Genomic DNA, 18,093 nt, shown 5'->3' on the forward strand with positions numbered 1-18,093 from the left:
CAGCGGCCAAAAGGCGAGAACGGGGTGTACAAACTTTATCACAGCGGCCAAAAGGCGAGAACGGGGTGTACAAATTATATAATTATATTTTATATAATATAATTTTAACTTGTTTGTAAAAATCTTGCAGAGATTTAAAATTAAACGCTCTCAGCTGAGGTGCCACATATGGCCCACGCGCCCCAGGTTTAGACGCTCAGGTTTCTGCTTCCTGGTTGTAACGTTTCCTCCCCTTCCGTTCAGACCCGGAGAGCTCCGCCGTTTCCTGCGACAACGCCCACAACGACACGCAGCTCAGCGAGCTGCAGCCGCCCGACTCCCCCTCCACCAAGACGCCGCTGGCGCCCGGCGCCGACGGAGGCCGCAAGGCCCGCAAGCACGGACACGGACACTCCCACGGAGGGAACTGCCACTCGGACCAGGAGATGAAGGACGCCGGCATCGCCAGCATCGCCTGGATGGTCATCATGGGAGACGGCATGCACAACTTCAGCGACGGCCTGGCCATCGGTAGGAGACGCAGATGAAACACACAAACGCACAGCTGGCAGATTTTAACACATCAGGACTTTATCCTCACACTGTTACAACTTTATTTCAGTATTTTTACGACTTGATTCTCGTACAACTACTTTGACTTTTTTCTTGTAGTGAAGAAGTTTAAAGTAGGGTAAGGTTGGATATTACAACTTTTTCACATATTAAGACTTTTTCCACACATTATTTTGACTTTATTCTCATTTTAAGTTTATTTAATATCTTTTAACACCAAGACTTTGTCGTCCTTTTATGACTTCGTACAACTATTTTATCGCAATATTATGACTTTTTTCACATATCATTATGACTTTTCTTTTTTCTCCTCATATTATGACTTACTTTTTGTACTATTATTTTGTCACAATATTTTGACTTTTATTCTCATAATACAATTTTCTAACTTTTTTTGCGTGTTATTGTGACTTTTCTCATATTAAGGTGCCGACAGTGGCTGGTTTTTTTTGAGTTTGAAAACACTTTAAACAGCAGCAAAGACATGATGTTTTAATGGAAATAACAGATTAGTGACTCTGTACATTGAATGAAATGATAAAAATTTAATTTTTTTGTTGGTTTTGGTGACTTTTATGTGGAGTTTGACTGAAACTTGTGTTTTGTGGTGCAGGCGCGGCGTTCAGCTCCAATATCACGGGAGGCATCAGCACGTCTGTGGCTGTCTTCTGCCATGAACTACCTCATGAACTCGGTGAGTTCAAAATAATCAGAAATGATCGATTAGATATTACTGCTGGGAGATCAATCGATTTCATCCACATATCAGATTTCTGGTTGTTGATTTAATTATTGGAAAATCTGGATTTTGTCCCACCAAGAACTGCTTGGGTTTCCAAAGCTGAAAGTGATGTCAGCTCCAGGGCGGCCATCTTGTTTGACACGAGTGTTTTACAGCTTCTAATAAAGACAAAATATTACAAAAAAAAGTGTCAATATTGAAACAAAAAGTCATACAGGAAATGTAATTTTACGAGAATAAGTCGTACAGCAGTAATTCAAAATAATGTGAAAATAAAGTTGTTCAACAATAAGTCAAACTGATGTGTGTTTCTCGTCGCCTTTACCTGTTTTTAACCAGTAAATATGATCTGGACGCCGTAGAAACGTGTTGCGCTTCCAGAATTCGCTCTTCGGTTTCCTTTAGAGGCTCATCAGACAGATCGCTTCGAGAGCGGCTCGTCTTCCCACATTTGGCGGAAAACCTCCGTCACAGCGCTGAGGGCTCTTCAGCCGCACACGGAGAAGCTAATTGGCGGTGATGGGTGTGTTAATTGCGGTAGACGATGCGGCGGCGGCATCTGAGGCAGGAGGAAGTGGAAGTGAGGAAGAGCGCAGGCCGGCGCTCTTCCTCCTGATTGATGAATGAGAGCAGAGCGATAATGTATTCATCGCGGTAATTAGTGAGGAAAAGAGGATGCTGTTACAGGAAATGTAGGCCAACCCCCACCTCCAAATCCAGGGCGTTTCCACGGAAACTCGGCCGCTTCTCGCATTTGGCCCGGCGATGATTGAAGAGGCTAGACGCTGCGGCGGCGCGCATCACACAGCATAACGGAGGAAAACTCAGACGGATCCAAAAATACCAGAACCTGCCTGGGTTTTAGTGATTTTTGCTGCCTAAAATCACCTTTTAAAGTTTCATTTTTGCTTTAAAAAGGTTGAAATTGTTGCATAAAACCTTCCCAAAAAATCTAGGATTTAACATAATTCATATTTAAAGTGGAAATAATATTTTCTAAGTCACTTCTTGATGTAGCTGATATAAATCAGATCCTGAGATGTTGAGTGCCAAAGATTAACTCCATATTGGTCATTCATGTTAGCATAGGGCTGAACAAGATGGCTGAAAAACTTAAAACAACATAAACACTTCATATCAGTTGATGTCAATAATTACTGATTAATTTTTTGTTTTAAAGATCTGAAATTCTGCCAAACTGAAAACGGTTTTATCCAGCTTTTACTCCACTAAGCTGTGTTTTTTTATTTTTAAGCTGCTGTAAGGCATGCTGGGGAAACTTTAACCTGCTGCTGGCCGGCCAACTTACCAGCAGGCTGTTGCTAGGCAACCAGAGAGCGAGTTGATTCCACCCACTTAGCTTAGCTAGCCGAGAGGTTGGGTTTCCTCTGCCCACATCTCCCAGGATGCCTTGCGGTTCTGGATCTGAACTCATTGAAATGACTGAATATTTTATCAGATGTATTATCTATTGATATTGATCAGCTATTGATCATAATATATATTTTTATTGATTTATTGTCCAACACTAAGTTGGCATGAACTGTTTTCGCAGTATAAGTAAATCCCACCAGGAAGCTGCTGTGTTGCAATTGCAACTATTGGTGCTAGGTCACTCATTTGCTAATTTTCCTTACACTTGCAATTTTCACAAGTCAATGAAACTTTTCCTCTAGTCTAATCTAATTTAATCTAATCTTCCAAAGTGATATAATATCACACAAGTACAAAAGAGGATTAGGGCCACTGAAAGAAATGAAAGACAAATTTGGACTCCAGTCTCAGAATTCTGAGATTTTCTTAAATTTCTGGCTTTTTTCCTCATAATTCAGACATTTTCTCAACATGTCTGAAAAGTTTAGCCTGATTTAACTTCAGACAGCAAGGAAAAAATGTTTGCTTTTATTTGGTCTCTATAAATATCTGGTTTCAACCGTGTATAAATGTTCATAGAAAGTTACGTATTTTCAGCTGTGACTGGTAGTTTGACTGGTAGTTTGACTGGTAGTTTAACTGGAAGTTTGTCTGGTAGTTTGACCGCCTGTTTGTGGTTCCAGGGGACTTTGCGGTCCTGCTGAAGGCCGGCATGTCGGTGAAGCAGGCCATCGTCTACAACCTGCTGTCCGCCCTCATGGCGTACGTCGGCATGCTGATCGGCACTGCCGTGGGCCAGTACACGCACAACGTCACCAACTGGATCTTCGCCATCACCGCCGGCATGTTCCTCTATGTGGCACTGGTGGACATGGTAAGGCCACTCTGACCTCTGACCTCTAACCAGGGTTATTATAGTTCTGGGTTTTTCATTAGAGTTTAGTTTTATTTATTTGTGGCATTTTGATTGTCTAATTTTGTTTGTTTTAATAAGTGTTTTGAGTGTGTTTGCTAGTTTTTTATTAATTATTAGTTAAATATTACTTTGTTTCAGTTTAGTTTTATAGCTATTAGTTAAATATTGTAAATAATTGAGTCATAAACACAAAAATGAAGGATATTATATCTATGATTTTAGTATGTTTTTAGTTTGATAAAGGCACATAATAGTTTGCTAGTTATAGTTTTATTTATCTCAGTTATTAAAAATAATTTCTCTATTTTAGTTTTCATTATTTCATTAGTTAATTATAATAACCCTGGAGAGGAGCCATCAAGCAGAACTGATCAGCCAATCAGATGCTGAGTTAGAGTATCTGATTGGTTGATTAGAGTAGCAGAATATAGCTACATGATGCTACATGTTGCTACATGATGTATAAAATGGATGCCATCTTTCTGACGGTTGGTGTCGTCCCTAGCTGCCGGAGATGCTGCACGGCGACAGCGAGGAGCACAAGCGCTGCCACCTGGGCCACTTCGTCCTGCAGAACGTCGGCATGCTGACCGGCTTCGCCATCATGCTGCTAATCGCCATCTTTGAGGACCGCATTGTGTTCGACTTCGGCTTCTAGCGGCCGGACGCCGTCCTGCATGCGCTCCGTTGTTCTGCGCGTCGCGTCGTGCTGCTAGCGATGTTTACGAAGCACAACGCCCATCCGTGTCATCGTTTTGTCCTTTGTCGAGTCCCACCTGCTGATGTCATCACGCCGCGTCTTGACAGGAACAGAAGCAGTCCTTCGCACAATATGTCGTGTTTTTGTGTCGTCTGGGTTCGTAGGGAACCTGGATCGGTAGAGTAGCCACCAAACAGGGCTGGGCGATAAATCCAATTCACCCGAGTTGGATTCTTGGTTTATGAAGAGTTGTTTTTTTTTTTTGTTTGTTTTTTTTTTGAAAATCTGAATTTTTGTTTGTTTTTTCACCAATACATCCTTTGTTTCCAGAGTTCAGCAGACATTTTGTTTCAAAAGCATTTTTTACAGCTTCTGTTTATTTGGAATTCAGGTCAACGCTACAAAGAAATATAACGGCCAGATCACGATTTTATTTTCAAATTATGAAAACAAATATGTACGACAATAGTTAAATAATACAATAAAGACGCAATATTACAAGAATTGTAAAGTTATACTTTTGTACCAGTAAAAGAAATACTTCATTTTTTAACTCATCAGCATCAAATTATCATCAGTAGCAGGACTTTGAAACAATCGTGCAACTGAGTTTATTTCAAATAAAGGACAAAATGAACTTGATAACGTTAAAAGTTTTTCTGGAAATTTTAAGACGTTTTTCTGGTAAAATTGCGTCTATCTGCTAGTATAACTTTATTTTCAAATCCTGGCCGTGCAAAAGAAATCTGTTAAACTTGCACCTGGTATGAAGAAATAGTCGCGTTTATTTTGGTGTTGTCGCCCAGCCCTGCTGCCGAAGCCTGTTAGCTTTAGCATGTCCAGCTGTCCGCCATGTTTCTGAATTGATCCAATGATCTGGAGCCAAACTGCAACGATTTTCGCGTCAGACATTCATGTTTTAATGAGAACTACGAAGCTACATAAGAGCCATAAAGTTTGCACCAAAAAAATAAAAATAAAAAAATAGGAGTCGAAAAGAAGATATTAAGAAATTATTTTGAAATTAATTTTGAATCAGAAAAATTATACCAATAAAACTAAAAATAGATTTGAAATCAAAAATAAATTTTGAAACCAAAAACAAGATTTGAAAATGAAAAAAAAAGAAAACTAAAAAAATAGATTTAAAATGGAAAAATTAGTTTTGAAACAGAAAAAAGATTTGAAGTTAAAAAAAATTAAAACCTAAAAGAATTTAAACTAAAAATAATTTTGAAACTGAAAAATAATTCAAACTAAAGAACAATTTTGAAATCGGAAAATAAGAAATATTTCTCAGATTAAACTTAATTATTTTTTTTTGTTTTTCAGCTAAAATAAAAAAAAAAATTGGTCAAACTTTATGGCACCAGTTTATCTCCATAGAGAACCAACCTGAAGCTGTGAACTTGTCTCTGCTGTGGTTTATTTCTGGTTCCGATCTATGCAGATTTTCTGCGATTCTTTTGGACGCTGAAGCCGCTAAGAAACGTTTTGGTCATTCCAGGCTCTTCTGTTGGAGAGCTTCGCCGACCGGCGCCGCCATCTTCATCACATTCCACTAGCGCATAAGCTAACGCGGCGTACTTGACTGTATCCTGTCACTTTGTGACATCACTGTCTGGTCCCGCCCGGCGGCGAATCATCCTCATGTTGTTTGAATCATGGAGCGTGAGACGCTAAGAGGTCCAACTGGACTCATCATGTGAAGGCATTTTTTAATTTCATCAAACGTTCACGTAGTTTAAGCAACGGCCTTTTCATCCCTTCATCAGTTTTTCTGCTAAGTAATGAATTTACAGTGGCTCTCAAATCAACACAACTCATTTAAAATATCAGATTAATGATTTTTATGTGACTAATCTGCACAATTCAACTAAACAGAAAAACATCATACACACAAGTGGACACGGTGGTGGCAGCATCATGCTGTGTGGTTGCTTTTCTACATATATAAAAACCCAGAGGGAGTTTGTTTCTCAGCCTCCTACTGATAAACAAAATGTGGATTTAAAAAGGAATAAGAAATGTTGAAAATTTTAGGTAAATTTGATCAGGTCAAACAGAGAGAATTATTTCAGTTTAGGGTTGGGAATTCTCCCCCTTTTTTTACATCAAAGTGTAAACAAACTAAAAAAGGGTGTGTAACATTTGAAAGCCACTGTACAGCTGAATGAAAATATGAAACAGACTTTTCTCCATAACTTATGGAAACCCATTGCTGCCATGAAAAACATAAACACCCAGTGATGATGAGTTTTAAAGTCTTAAATATGAGAATAAGTCAAAATTACAACTTTATTTCAAAATTGTTTCAGAAAGTCGAAAGTATGACTTTTAAAGTTGAAATTGACTTTTTATCTCAAAATGTTGACTTAAAATCTCAAAATTGACTTTGAAAGCCAAAATTATGACTTTTTCTCTAACTGACTTTAAATCTCAGGAATCATGAATTTGAAAGTTGAAATTCTGAATTTTTATATCAAACTTATGACCTCCTGTTGGGCTTTTATTTTGTCATTCATGGCAGAAATGGCCTTCCATAATAAATACATTAAAATAAAGTTAAATACTTGGGTCCAAAATGGAGGTAAGAAGGAGCGACTAAAGTGACGATGTGAATTAGTGACCCGGATCCGTTCCAGCAGAACCTGAATGTTTTTACTGTAATCTGGAATCGATTCATTTCGTCTCATTCTGTTGGACAAACATGGACTCCAGGGATCCTCGCTGCTGATTGGCCGTAAGAAGAAAACGCCTTGATCATTATTATTTTTTTATTATGTGTATATTTGTTTTTGTAAAGTATAAAATGTAACATGTCGCTGTTAGCCTGTTGGTTCGTTTTCCTGAAGAAGAATAAAAAGAAAAGAAGATGCTGAATTATGCAGGTTCTGGTTCTGTTTTATGATGTTAAATACAAATCAGTGTTTTTGAAAGACACGCCTTCCTAAAGTATTTACTGCCCTTGAACTTTTTCCAACCACAGACTTTATTTTAAGGGGATTTAATGATCGGCAGAATCGAAAGGAAAATGGTGAATTTTTTTTAAATGTTTTTTTTTTTAAATAAAGATCTAAAAAGTATGGCATGCTTTTTTTATTTGGCTTTTTTTATTCTGATATCACCAAATTAAATATTTAATGCTGCCAGAAGTCACCAGTTGGAAGAAACAAACAGATTCATGAAGACCAAACCTTGTACAAACTTATGAAACAAACTCCGCTGTCGTTTTTAAAAATATCGTACAAACAGGATTGTTTTCAGAAACGTTTTTGTCCACATGAAGCAAATCTGGCCCTCAGTGTTACTGTAAACATGCCAAACCCATAGGGGGCAGTGTAGCGCAGAGCTCTATCATGTTATGTTAAAACTGGCTCACTTATGTTGCTAACGTTCTGTGTGAAAAATAAAAAAGTAGCCCACTATTATATAAAATATGCCATTTTTTCACATTTCTGTTGTGAAACAAGCCTTAAATTTTATTCAGTAAAGGTTTTAAAAAGTTTTAAATTTGAATTGGTGAAATATTTAGAAACTCTCTGGTCCTCTGGAGAGGTGAGACCAAAACTGTCCTTCTAAATATGAAAAAGTTCAAAGGGTGTGAATAGTCTTAGCTAATGTTCTTGGTGTGAAACATAAAAAAACTTGGGATGTGCCATTATTTTGTAATTTAACAGAAGTCTAGACTCCAGTTTGGTAATGAAATGCCCTAAAATCTCCCCAATATATCATAAAAAGACCAAGAATCTGAGACGTCTTGCAGGAGGAGTCGATGAAAATCCTCCAAATGAGAACAGAAAGAAACTGGGCCTCGTACATTAAACATTAACAAGCTGTGGTGCTGGAATGTTACCGAACCTGAAACTGGTGAAACTTTTGTTCTAAAGACTGAATGAAAGCTGAAAGTATTTTTTTAAATAACTTTTATCATCTTTAAATTCATGGGTTGTGGGATTAAGCTCATATTTAGCTCAACTTACTTTTCACAGAACTTTGGATCAAATCAAACTTTTTCTTTGCCCTTTGCTGTAAAACACAAACCTCTTTTTGAAAGCAGCTCACATTTAATGACAGTTTGGTGTTAACCTGTACATAGTTTCACGTCTGAACCGGAAGTAATCCGCGCCATCTTAGAGTAGGAAAACATGTCAGACGCCGATTTCCTATTGACTTCCTAGTGAACATGAAAAGTGAGTACAGCATAGAGGAGCTTGCCCTGACGTAAGCAATCACTTTTAAACGGATTCGTAACTTTTCATATGAATAACAAAAGTAACTGGTAAGTACAAGTAGAAACAAACACGTCGGCTACATGTCCGTCTTAGCTAGCACATAAAAGCTAGATTAGCAGCGTTTGGTAGTAATTCATTACGTTTACTTGAGTAACTTTTTAGTAAAAATGTACTTTTCAGAGTATTTTTACTACTCTGTACCTTTTATTTTTACTTGACTAATTTTATTAAGTGTTTCTACTCTTTATAAATTCTCCTTATACAGACCAATTAACCATGCACACACACAAGCAACAGTGTGTGTGCATGGTTTGTCTCTGTGTTGCCCTGTGATGCTCAGGGTGACCCCGCCGCTCGCCTGAAATGAGCCGGGCAGCCACACCGCTCCGTCTTAGCCAGCAGATAAAAGCTACATTAGCCAACTTAGTTTGGCAGGAAGCACTACAGTAAATACCAGAGACTTATCTCCGTTTTACGCAGAGGTGGGTAGGGAACTCAACAATAGTAATCAAGTATTGTTTACAAGTTAGATAGGAATGAGGTGAGCTAGTTCTAAGCTTGTTTATTGTCATAGCAACTCCTCAACAACTATTATACGTTTCTTAGCCTGCTCTGGAGTAAGGGGGAATAAATGATGGAGATCATGGAATAAATCATGTGATGTGAATTCAGGAAAAGTCAGCAATTTGATGAACACATCCGTAGGGAGAAGGTGTGGGTTTGTTTCTAAGCTAGCCATTTCCAACTAGGTTTGCTACTTCCTCAGAAAATTAGCTTGACTCTAAGTAGATGCCATGGATATATTGACAAAAACAACTTGGGGAAATAACTGCAATACTCCCGTCCTTCACTTCGAACGTCATGGCGCCTCAATGTGGTTATCTAACAGTTGCAAAGGGTCGATACTGTGAATCCCGTCAGGCCTTTGGATGTTACATCAGCAACCCAATCTTCAATAAAGACAAAGGCCAGATGGATCTGATTAACTGGATTTATTCAACTTTTATTTACACTTTGGAACTGAAACAAAGCTGCAGCTACGCGTTGAGCTGGCAGAGCAGAGCGACGCCTCGTCGGATCCAGTGCTCTGCTGGGACGTCGGTGTTCAGCGTCATGGCGATGACGTAGTTGGTGGAGTGTCCGGTGGTGGACAGAGTGCCGCGCCGCTCGCTCGTCTTGTAGACAGGAGACAGGTAGGACATCCTCTCAGGAATCTCCACTCGCTTCATGGGCTTCAGCCACATCTACAGAGCAGAAGAGGAGACGTGAGGCGTGCGCTAACAGGGGCGTCGTTAGCAGGGGCGTGGCCAAAGGGGGCGGGGACCGGCTAGCCTTGAAATCTGGTGACAGAAATGCTACCATTCATAACGGAGCTAAAGGGTTAATTAAACAGTTTGCAAGTTGTCATTGATAACAGCTCAATACGTTTCACTTTAAGTCGATAAGTTGGATAGTTAGCATAATGGTGCTAACAGAGTTTTATACAGTTAAACATGCTAATTGTGAGACTATAAATAGTAGCATGTAACCAACAGATCTACTGCAGTTCTCACATGCTGACCTACAATTGTGTGATGCCATCATAGGCAGAAAAAAATGAATAAATCTATGCCAAAAAACTGAAATATTAAGATTAATTTAAGACATTTTCAAGAAGAAAAAATGTAAATTTCTGAGCCTGCAAAGTCAAAAATTTGCAATTAAAAAAAACTAATGAAACATTTTTTTAGCTTGAAAAGTCAAAGCTTTGGTAGAAAATTTTTGAGATGAAGCTCAATTTTTTTTTTTTTGTTTTAGAAAAAACATGAACGTTTGAGTTTTAAAAGTTGACCATTTTTGACTATTCAAACTGAGAAATTTCCAAATATTTTCTAGACAATTTCTAAGATTAATCTAAAGCAACCATTTTGGTAGAAATGCGCCACTTCTTTATGTTTTTCCATCTAAAATGGCTCTAATGTGCCGTTGAACTAAACAGATTCATGAATTTTGTTCATAAACAGATTGCAAAGGACATTCAGCCAGAATTTGAATAACAAGTTTTGGCCGTGCTTCCAGATTAAATTGTGATTTCAGTGTGCCACCACTCTGCAGTTTGTGCCCCCATTCGGGGCTTTTTTCCAATCGTATTTGCCTGGTGGGGTAATTCAGTGAACCTCGGGGTCTGGACGGAGCAGCAGGGACTAACCTGAATCTCTTTGTTATCCAAACACAAACAAATTGAAACTTTGGGGACGTGAACTCGTAAAAGCACGAACCCCCTGGAGTTATTATGAAGTTCTGCTTATGCAAAAGAGATAAACTGGGCCAGTGAAGAAAAAAAACATCTTAAAGAGAGTAAAACAAAAGCGGTTTGTTGAGCAGTGCAGAGCGGGGGCCTCGGTGCACATTTACATTTCAAAGTCGCTGTTCCTCTTCGTTTTTTTCATCCGCACAAATAATAAACACATTTTAATGAAGTTCTGTTCTTGTTAATAAGACGCCTTGAAATGCCTGAATATTTAACAAGTGAGGCTGGTGCATTATTCATATTCAGAGAAAGGAGAGAGAGGAAAGAAGAAGTTCTTTGCTTCGTCTTTCCGCTCTGATGATCCACGTCGGGCTGAACCGTGGAGGGATGGCCGGCTTCCCGCAGGCTGGGAGACAAACTGTAGAGAATCAAGAGATGCAGCGCTGCAGGTCCAGACTCGGCGCTGCAGGTCCAGACTCGGCGCTGAACCCAGGGACACTAACAGCAGCAGAAAAATAAATCTCCATCCTGCAGCTTCATGCAACGTCAAGCTGCTTTTGTTGCAGCGTTTCTTTTCAGTAATGCTGCAACACCTGGGGTGTGAATACTTTTTCCACAGTGAATTTCAAACACCTTACAAGCATTAACCCTAAACAAACCCTACTACCAACCTCACTACCAACCCCAGTGCCAACCCTACTACCAACCCTATTTCCAACTTCATCATAATCAACAAAATCTGCCTTTTTTGACAAACAAAAATACAGAAAATAATTTTAATGTCAAAGTTAAAACTGATTGAGCTTCACGTAAAACTGGAAATTTTTCAATAAACTCAAATTAGCAGGGAAAAAATGTGAGGAAATGTTGATTTTACGTCTGAGGTCGTAGAATCACGTAAACATGGAAGGTCTGACCGCCACCAGGTAATGACACGCTGCTGACATGACCACAAGGTGGCGACAACACAGCAAGTTGATTAAGCGCATTCTTTGCAAACTGGTGTGATAAATTCAGAAGTTTGTTGATTTGCAGAACCTCACCAACCTTAACTCGGATTCAGGTGTGTGTGTGTGTGTGTGTGTGTGTGTGTGTGTGTGTGTGTGTGTGTGTGCAGGGGCGCCGCCAGGAATCTTGGGCCCCCTGACAAAAAATTAGATTGGCCCCCCATGCAGCTGCTGTTACAATTTTTTGAGGACAGGACGGATCAGGAGGGACGTGAGTTAGAGCTTCTGCTCACTCATTTATCTGTTAAGTGGTAAAAGGTACAAGGGAACAAGTTAAATATATGAATATGTTGGTAATTTTTTTTCCTTAATTCATTAAATGCTCGTGAAAAGGAGGCAAACAATAGTCTGTAGCTAAGCTAATTATGCAAAATGGTTGATAATCTCACAGTCTACTCACCTCTCTTGGGGAAAAACTGGGTTATAAATTAACACTTTTGCCTTTTTCTCTCTCTCCCGCTCTCTATTTTGTTTTTGAAAACCTAATTTTATAACTTTTCTTAGCAGCATAGTAACTGCCACAGTCGCCGCTGCATTCAACTGCAGCTTCTACGGACTGTAGCGTCACGGTGAAGCGCTCCAAGCAGGACCGACCCATGTAACGCAGGTCTGGGAGGGGTAACATTAAACTTTTACTGCTAAAAACAATCTTTGAAAATACAATATGATTAATTTTGTATTTGATAGGACCCCGATTTTTTTATTTTATGTCTATGAACAAAATATAAATAATTAAATAGTGGAGGGCCCCCTGCTGGTCAGGGCCCCCAAAATCATCATCACTTTTCACCCCTTTACCGCGCCCCTGTGTCCGCGTGTGTGTGTGAGAGGTCCTCACCACTGGCATGGAGTCGTGCAGCACTTTGGGGAAGGACTCTGCCAGAAGGTTGGTGTCCCTGTTCCAGCGAGCGCCGTCGAGGAACAGACCTTGGATGTAAACGCCTGGCAGCAGATCAGATCAGATTCTACGTTCACACAGCAGGAAAATGTGACCTAAATCCACATTTTTTATCTTTTTACCTAAAAAAAATCTAATTATTGATGGACAAAAACTTTGTCTGCCATCATTGGTGGCCATACTAACTAGACTGAGCATTCATGACAAGCTATGCTAGCAGTGCTACAGGAGAATGATTGACAGTGCTAAGACCCGCCTCCTGGTTCTGATTGGTTGTTTCTAGTTAGCTTTGGGAGAAAGCAGAGGAGCAAAATCTTTTCACGGGTGACCTGTCTCATCACACGGTGACAGACGCAGGCCTTTGGCCTGTGTCTAGGCGTCCTACCGTCCTCCGGGGGGTCGGTGTATTGACGGTCGTCCAGGACCTGGAAGTCGAAGCCCAGCAGATCGATGGGAATCGTGTGTTTCCTGGCATAGTTCTGCTGGCTGCCGGTGAGGAAGGCCTGGGTGAAGAAGAACCCGGAGATCCAGAAAACGGGAGGCGTACCATGGTCGTACCAGTCCTGAAAAACAAGGAGAGGAAACGTAGTTACACGCAACCAAAATACAAGAGGAAGGACTCACCGATCAGTACGGCTCAGGGTTTAACCGCCCAGTTCAGGGGCGACGAAAACCATTTTCATTTCAGGCCGCATCAAGTGAAAAGGCTGTGGCAGAATGTTTAAATAAAAATACTTAAACTGCTAAAAGATTACAGCTTTCTCTGCATTAGATTTGTATTTAAGATTAAATACTCAACATCTGTTCACAATTTTGTGATTTGGTATATCTGATAAAGCAATGTAAGCATGAAACTTGAGTCAGCAGTATACTGAAAACATGACAGCATTAGCGTTTCATATCAGTTGATATAAATTATTATAGATTTGATATATTTTTTTAATGTGTTAAAATAGTGAAGCTGTTGGCGAAACCTTTACTGGTTTCTCCAGTTTTCACTTCACAGCGTTTTTTATTTTTAGGCCGTTATGAGGCTCTGTGAGGAAACTTGAAACTGCTGCTGCGCCAGTTACTCAACAGCTTGTTGCTAAGCAACCAAACTTAGAGGGAGAATGAGTTAAGCGATTCCACCTGGCTGTAAAAAAAAGTCTTTCTTATGCCTTTATCTCCCAGAATGCCGTGCGGTTCTGGATCGGACTTCAGTGAATATCTTAAATATTGAATTTTCCATCAGATGTACTGACCTTTACCTTCCACACTGAAGCTTAATAGCTTTGATTAAAAATGATAAACAAAGTTTTAAAAATAGATGTAAAAATACATTTCAATTAAATTAAATTTAACTCCACAATGAAATGACACTAAAAGTACTTTTTTTTTGTCATTAAACTGGAAATTGAGCAAATAACATCTTGTGAAAACATTTTTCTTTATTTAAAGCCTAAAAATAGGAATAAAATAACTTATTTAAAAACAGATTTTCTGTACTAAATATTTATAAAAAATAATAAGATCTCTTTTTTCCTCAAACAGTCAGGTAATATTTGCAGCTCTAAATCAATTTTATTCAGCTGTTCTGTAAATAAACTAGTAAGTTTTCTGATTTTCAGACACTTTTGTCCAGCCTTTCACCAAAGCGAAGGCGTATGTAAACTTCTGACCCCGCTCAGCTGAGGCAGTGGGATCCTGATCTCCCTCATTGTCCCGCCGGCGGCGGTTCTGTCTGAGGTAAGGAGCTCGTGACTCTGCAGTTCAGCCGGTCAGGAGTCACGCAGACATTCCTGTTGCTAACACACACAGGAATCCTTTCAGCGTAACGATCTCTGAAGGCAGCAGGAGGATTTCTGCTGTGGGAATGAACCGAAGACCCGGCTCAGTCCCGGTCACGTGGCTTCCTGTACATTCCCCTCTTTCATAACGCCTCATGTGTTGCTTCCTTAAGCAGGTTCAGCTTCATGCAGCATTTTACTGTAAAAATATTTCCAGTCTGGATACAAACACAAGAAGGTTTTTCATTATTCCCATTATGAATTTAAGTATGATGGCCATTTTTTGACCCTTTTAAATCAGTTATTGTCATAAAATGTTACCTGTTTTCATGACTTGGTTGAACTTTTTGTCACATTGTATGTTTCCAACTATGGCCTTCGTTTCTAAAGTAACAAAATGTAGCAGAATCTGTTTTTGAATCTCACACCAGTCGATAACTGGATTCAGATGAAGTTGTGTGACAGAATGAGTGACAGTCGTCTTAATAGTTATCGTTAGCTCCCGCTAACTTTTTTATGTGGTTAGCGGTTTTGCATTAGCAGAGCTAAAATTCTTGTTTAGCAAATTAGTGGAACATTTTGGTTAGCTGTTCCCACCACTGGATACAACCATAGAGTCTCCATGACAACCATGGCGGCCATCTTAAAAAACCCAAACGTCATCAGTAAACATGATTTATATTTGTCCAATCATGCATGACTTGACTTTAAAAGTATTCATGTGTGATTAAAAATGGACAAATTTAGCATAAAAATAAATCTTCCTTGATGTCTGTCTTGAAAAATGGCTGCCATCTTGAATTTTTCAATGGTTAACATTTTTTTTTTGTGAACATCTGTACTAAGTTATATTCTTGTATCTGCATGTGAAAAATGTCATTATCATGCGTCAGAAGATCTACTATAAATATGAAACAGCATTATTCCCAGAGTCGAACACAAACACCTCACACTGCGCGGCTGTTCCTCATTCATTATTAACACAGAGAAAATGTTCTTCCTCTGCTGATGCCCTGGGGTCATCTGTTTATGCTGATATCACAACTCTATAAAAATATTCCTCCTGTTAACAGAAATAGTTGGTGAGCTTTCAGGCACCTGTAAGAACTTGAGTCTCTGCAGGAAGTCGTTGACGTAGCCGCCTAGTGGTTTCAGGCTGGGGTACGACTTGTTCATCCACATGCCGGGAATTTTACCTTTCAAGATGCTGTTCACGACTTCCTCCAGCTCTGCTGACATCACCACCAGACCCTGCAGGACGACACACACACACATGAGCATGTACGGTTCTACTTTGGAGCTACTAATAAACTAGCAGCAAAGCTAGTATTTCTCTTAGCATGTTAGCATCTTTGCTAACATGCTGAGTATGTAGCTTCTCCTAGATAAATTTTTTCCAGATAAAATCTAACGCAATAATTTACTTGGGTATTTAGTAAACTTGCAGTTAAATAAAGTTCAACATATGTGTTGAAGTTTTGGTTAAGAATTCTTCAAGTGATTAGACGTTCATGTTCATGCTCTTATTTTGGAGTTCCATTTCCTCCCCAAAAGACGTTTAATGCACTGCTGTAGATCTGCAGTAAAGAGGTTGAAACCTTTCTGACCAAAGCCCTACTGTGGTCAATTAGCAGCAAAGTTAGCGATAATCAATAAATATAAAACTGAAACCAGGGGTGAAAGGTCAAGCCCAACTGTTCAGGTAGGTGTGTAATAACAAATTTGACCCAGATGAGGACGATGTTGCAACACATGTTGTGCCGTTGATGTGGTCATATTTAACGCTACAGCATTAGCCTTCATTAAATCCTATGTTGGTGTACCATTTAGCATTAGCCTTCACTAAATCCTATGTTGGTGTACCATTTAGCATTAGCCTTCATTAAATCCTATGTTGGTGTACCATTTAGCATTAGCCTCCAATAAATACAATGTTGTAGCGGTTTAGTGTTGACATCTGCTAAACACAATGTTTGTGTTCTGTTTAGCATTAGCTTCAGCTAAACACTATACTGGTGTAACACTTTAGAGTTAGTTTCTGCTCAATACTATGTTGTTGTAGCTCTTCACTGTTAGCTTCCACTACATACTATGTTTCTGCAGCTTTCACAAAATAATCTGCAATAAATGAATAAAGTGCAGTGTTTTCTTTGTTTGCAGTGCTTTTATGTTGCTTTTTGTTTCATATTTGTCTGTTTTTGTGGAGTTCTCATCATTCATGAGACAATCTGAAGAGTCTGGGTCCTACATGTTTTACATGTTTTTACCAGGTGATCTGATAAACACGCCTCAGTCAGGTCAATGGAAAACTTGCAGAATCTGATATGTTAAAGAAGAAATTCAGTATTTGGATTGTCAGTGTTGGATAAAACTAAGACATACAGGACTCTAATGCATTGCAGTTGGCCACCCTTGTAATTTTTATTTTTTATTTTTTAGTTTGAATGCTTTTTAATTTTATTATCTTTTGGATAAAAATGTTATTTCTATAGAGGAATTTGCAGCTAAGGTTTCATAATTACATTTTAGAATAAATAAAGTATAATTTAGCTTCTTTATGTTCCGACCTTAATCCTGTTGGAAATCAACTGAACTCCAGTTCTGACATGAAGAGTCCAGCCAGAATGACGCCAAAAACTCACTAACGGCTAAAAAGTAAAGCTTGTGGCTGAGGAGCAACTTGCTATTAGACACCTAACCACATCAGGTTCCTGCTTCCCCTCTGGACTCTACCTTCAGTCTGCTGAGGACTGTGGACTTCACCATGTTTGCTACATGTTTGTAGCTTTTCATATTTAAATGTAGTTTAATTAACAAGGCAAAGAGAGATGACAGAAAAACCCACCGATGACTTTCTGTCGGCTCGTTTAATAACATAACTCTGGCGTCTGAAGCATCCTCTGTTCGAATCTTTAGTTCGTAGCTTTTGGCTTTCAGAGACATTTTGAATGCAAACAAAAGGCCTGATTAAAATGACGGATCCGCTAAATTAATTAAGCACTGGAGCAGCTGTCAGTTCAGACTGATTTCTGAACAATATGCTGATTATAATCACAGATGCTGAAATATTCACACAATAATTAATGATGCAGTCGAACCAAAATCACCACATAATAGGACAAACAAGCAAACCTGATGACGGTTGTTCACCTTTCATTCCCAACAGGACAGATGTTGTGTTGCTTATTATTTACAGAGCGGCACACATGGAAACTCTGCTTTCTGTTTATTAGACATTAATAAGCTTTTCAGGGAGGACTAGTGTCATTGTAGCATCTGTTCGTATTAATCAGGCAGAAAACTGCAGCAAAAATCACATTTCTTTAAACTAAACAGTTGCATTTAGTTGTTTTATGTCCTGTTAGATCTCAGGAAACTAAATAATTACTAATAAAATGCGATTTCTTCTTCTCTAGCTGCCACTGCTGACTTCAACTGAAATTGATTGTAGATGACTGAATGTGTTTACAGTATCTGATTTTCAGCAGAAGTGTTGAAATAATGAGAAAATGTTAGCTTTGTGGTTCACAAATTAAAATCAATAAGATGTAATGATTTGGAGCCTCTGTTTATATGAAACGCCTTTGATGGAATTAAGGAATATTTGCTTTTATATGGAGTTTAACAATGAAAAGACGAAGCATTACGGACGTTTCCACTGCAAACATCA

At 39.0% G+C, this 18,093-nt stretch overlaps 2 protein-coding genes across 2 annotated transcripts in view; one reads left to right on the forward strand and one right to left on the reverse strand.

The window, feature by feature from the left end:
* slc39a10 (solute carrier family 39 member 10) overlaps nucleotides 1-5,253 on the forward strand; it is a 34,174-nt gene extending 28,921 nt beyond the window's left edge. Inside the window, exons 8-11 of the mRNA XM_016671577.1 lie at nucleotides 233-510; nucleotides 1,166-1,246; nucleotides 3,352-3,542; nucleotides 4,090-5,253. Coding sequence (XP_016527063.1) covers nucleotides 233-510; nucleotides 1,166-1,246; nucleotides 3,352-3,542; nucleotides 4,090-4,242 — 703 coding nt within the window. The 3' untranslated portion in view covers nucleotides 4,243-5,253. The remainder of the gene's footprint in view (nucleotides 1-232; nucleotides 511-1,165; nucleotides 1,247-3,351; nucleotides 3,543-4,089) is intronic.
* A 4,243-nt stretch (nucleotides 5,254-9,496) lies between these two features.
* dnah7 (dynein, axonemal, heavy chain 7) overlaps nucleotides 9,497-18,093 on the reverse strand; it is an 82,233-nt gene continuing 73,636 nt past the window's right edge. Inside the window, exons 62-65 of the mRNA XM_007552313.2 lie at nucleotides 15,522-15,674; nucleotides 13,040-13,217; nucleotides 12,595-12,698; nucleotides 9,497-9,763 (exon numbers count right to left, since the gene is read on the reverse strand). Of these exons, the coding sequence (XP_007552375.2) occupies nucleotides 9,557-9,763; nucleotides 12,595-12,698; nucleotides 13,040-13,217; nucleotides 15,522-15,674 (642 nt within the window). The 3' untranslated portion in view covers nucleotides 9,497-9,556. The remainder of the gene's footprint in view (nucleotides 9,764-12,594; nucleotides 12,699-13,039; nucleotides 13,218-15,521; nucleotides 15,675-18,093) is intronic.

Source organism: Poecilia formosa, unplaced genomic scaffold (assembly GCF_000485575.1).
Source record: "Poecilia formosa unplaced genomic scaffold, Poecilia_formosa-5.1.2 Scaffold47, whole genome shotgun sequence".
Taxonomy (NCBI): Eukaryota; Metazoa; Chordata; class Actinopteri; order Cyprinodontiformes; family Poeciliidae; genus Poecilia; species Poecilia formosa.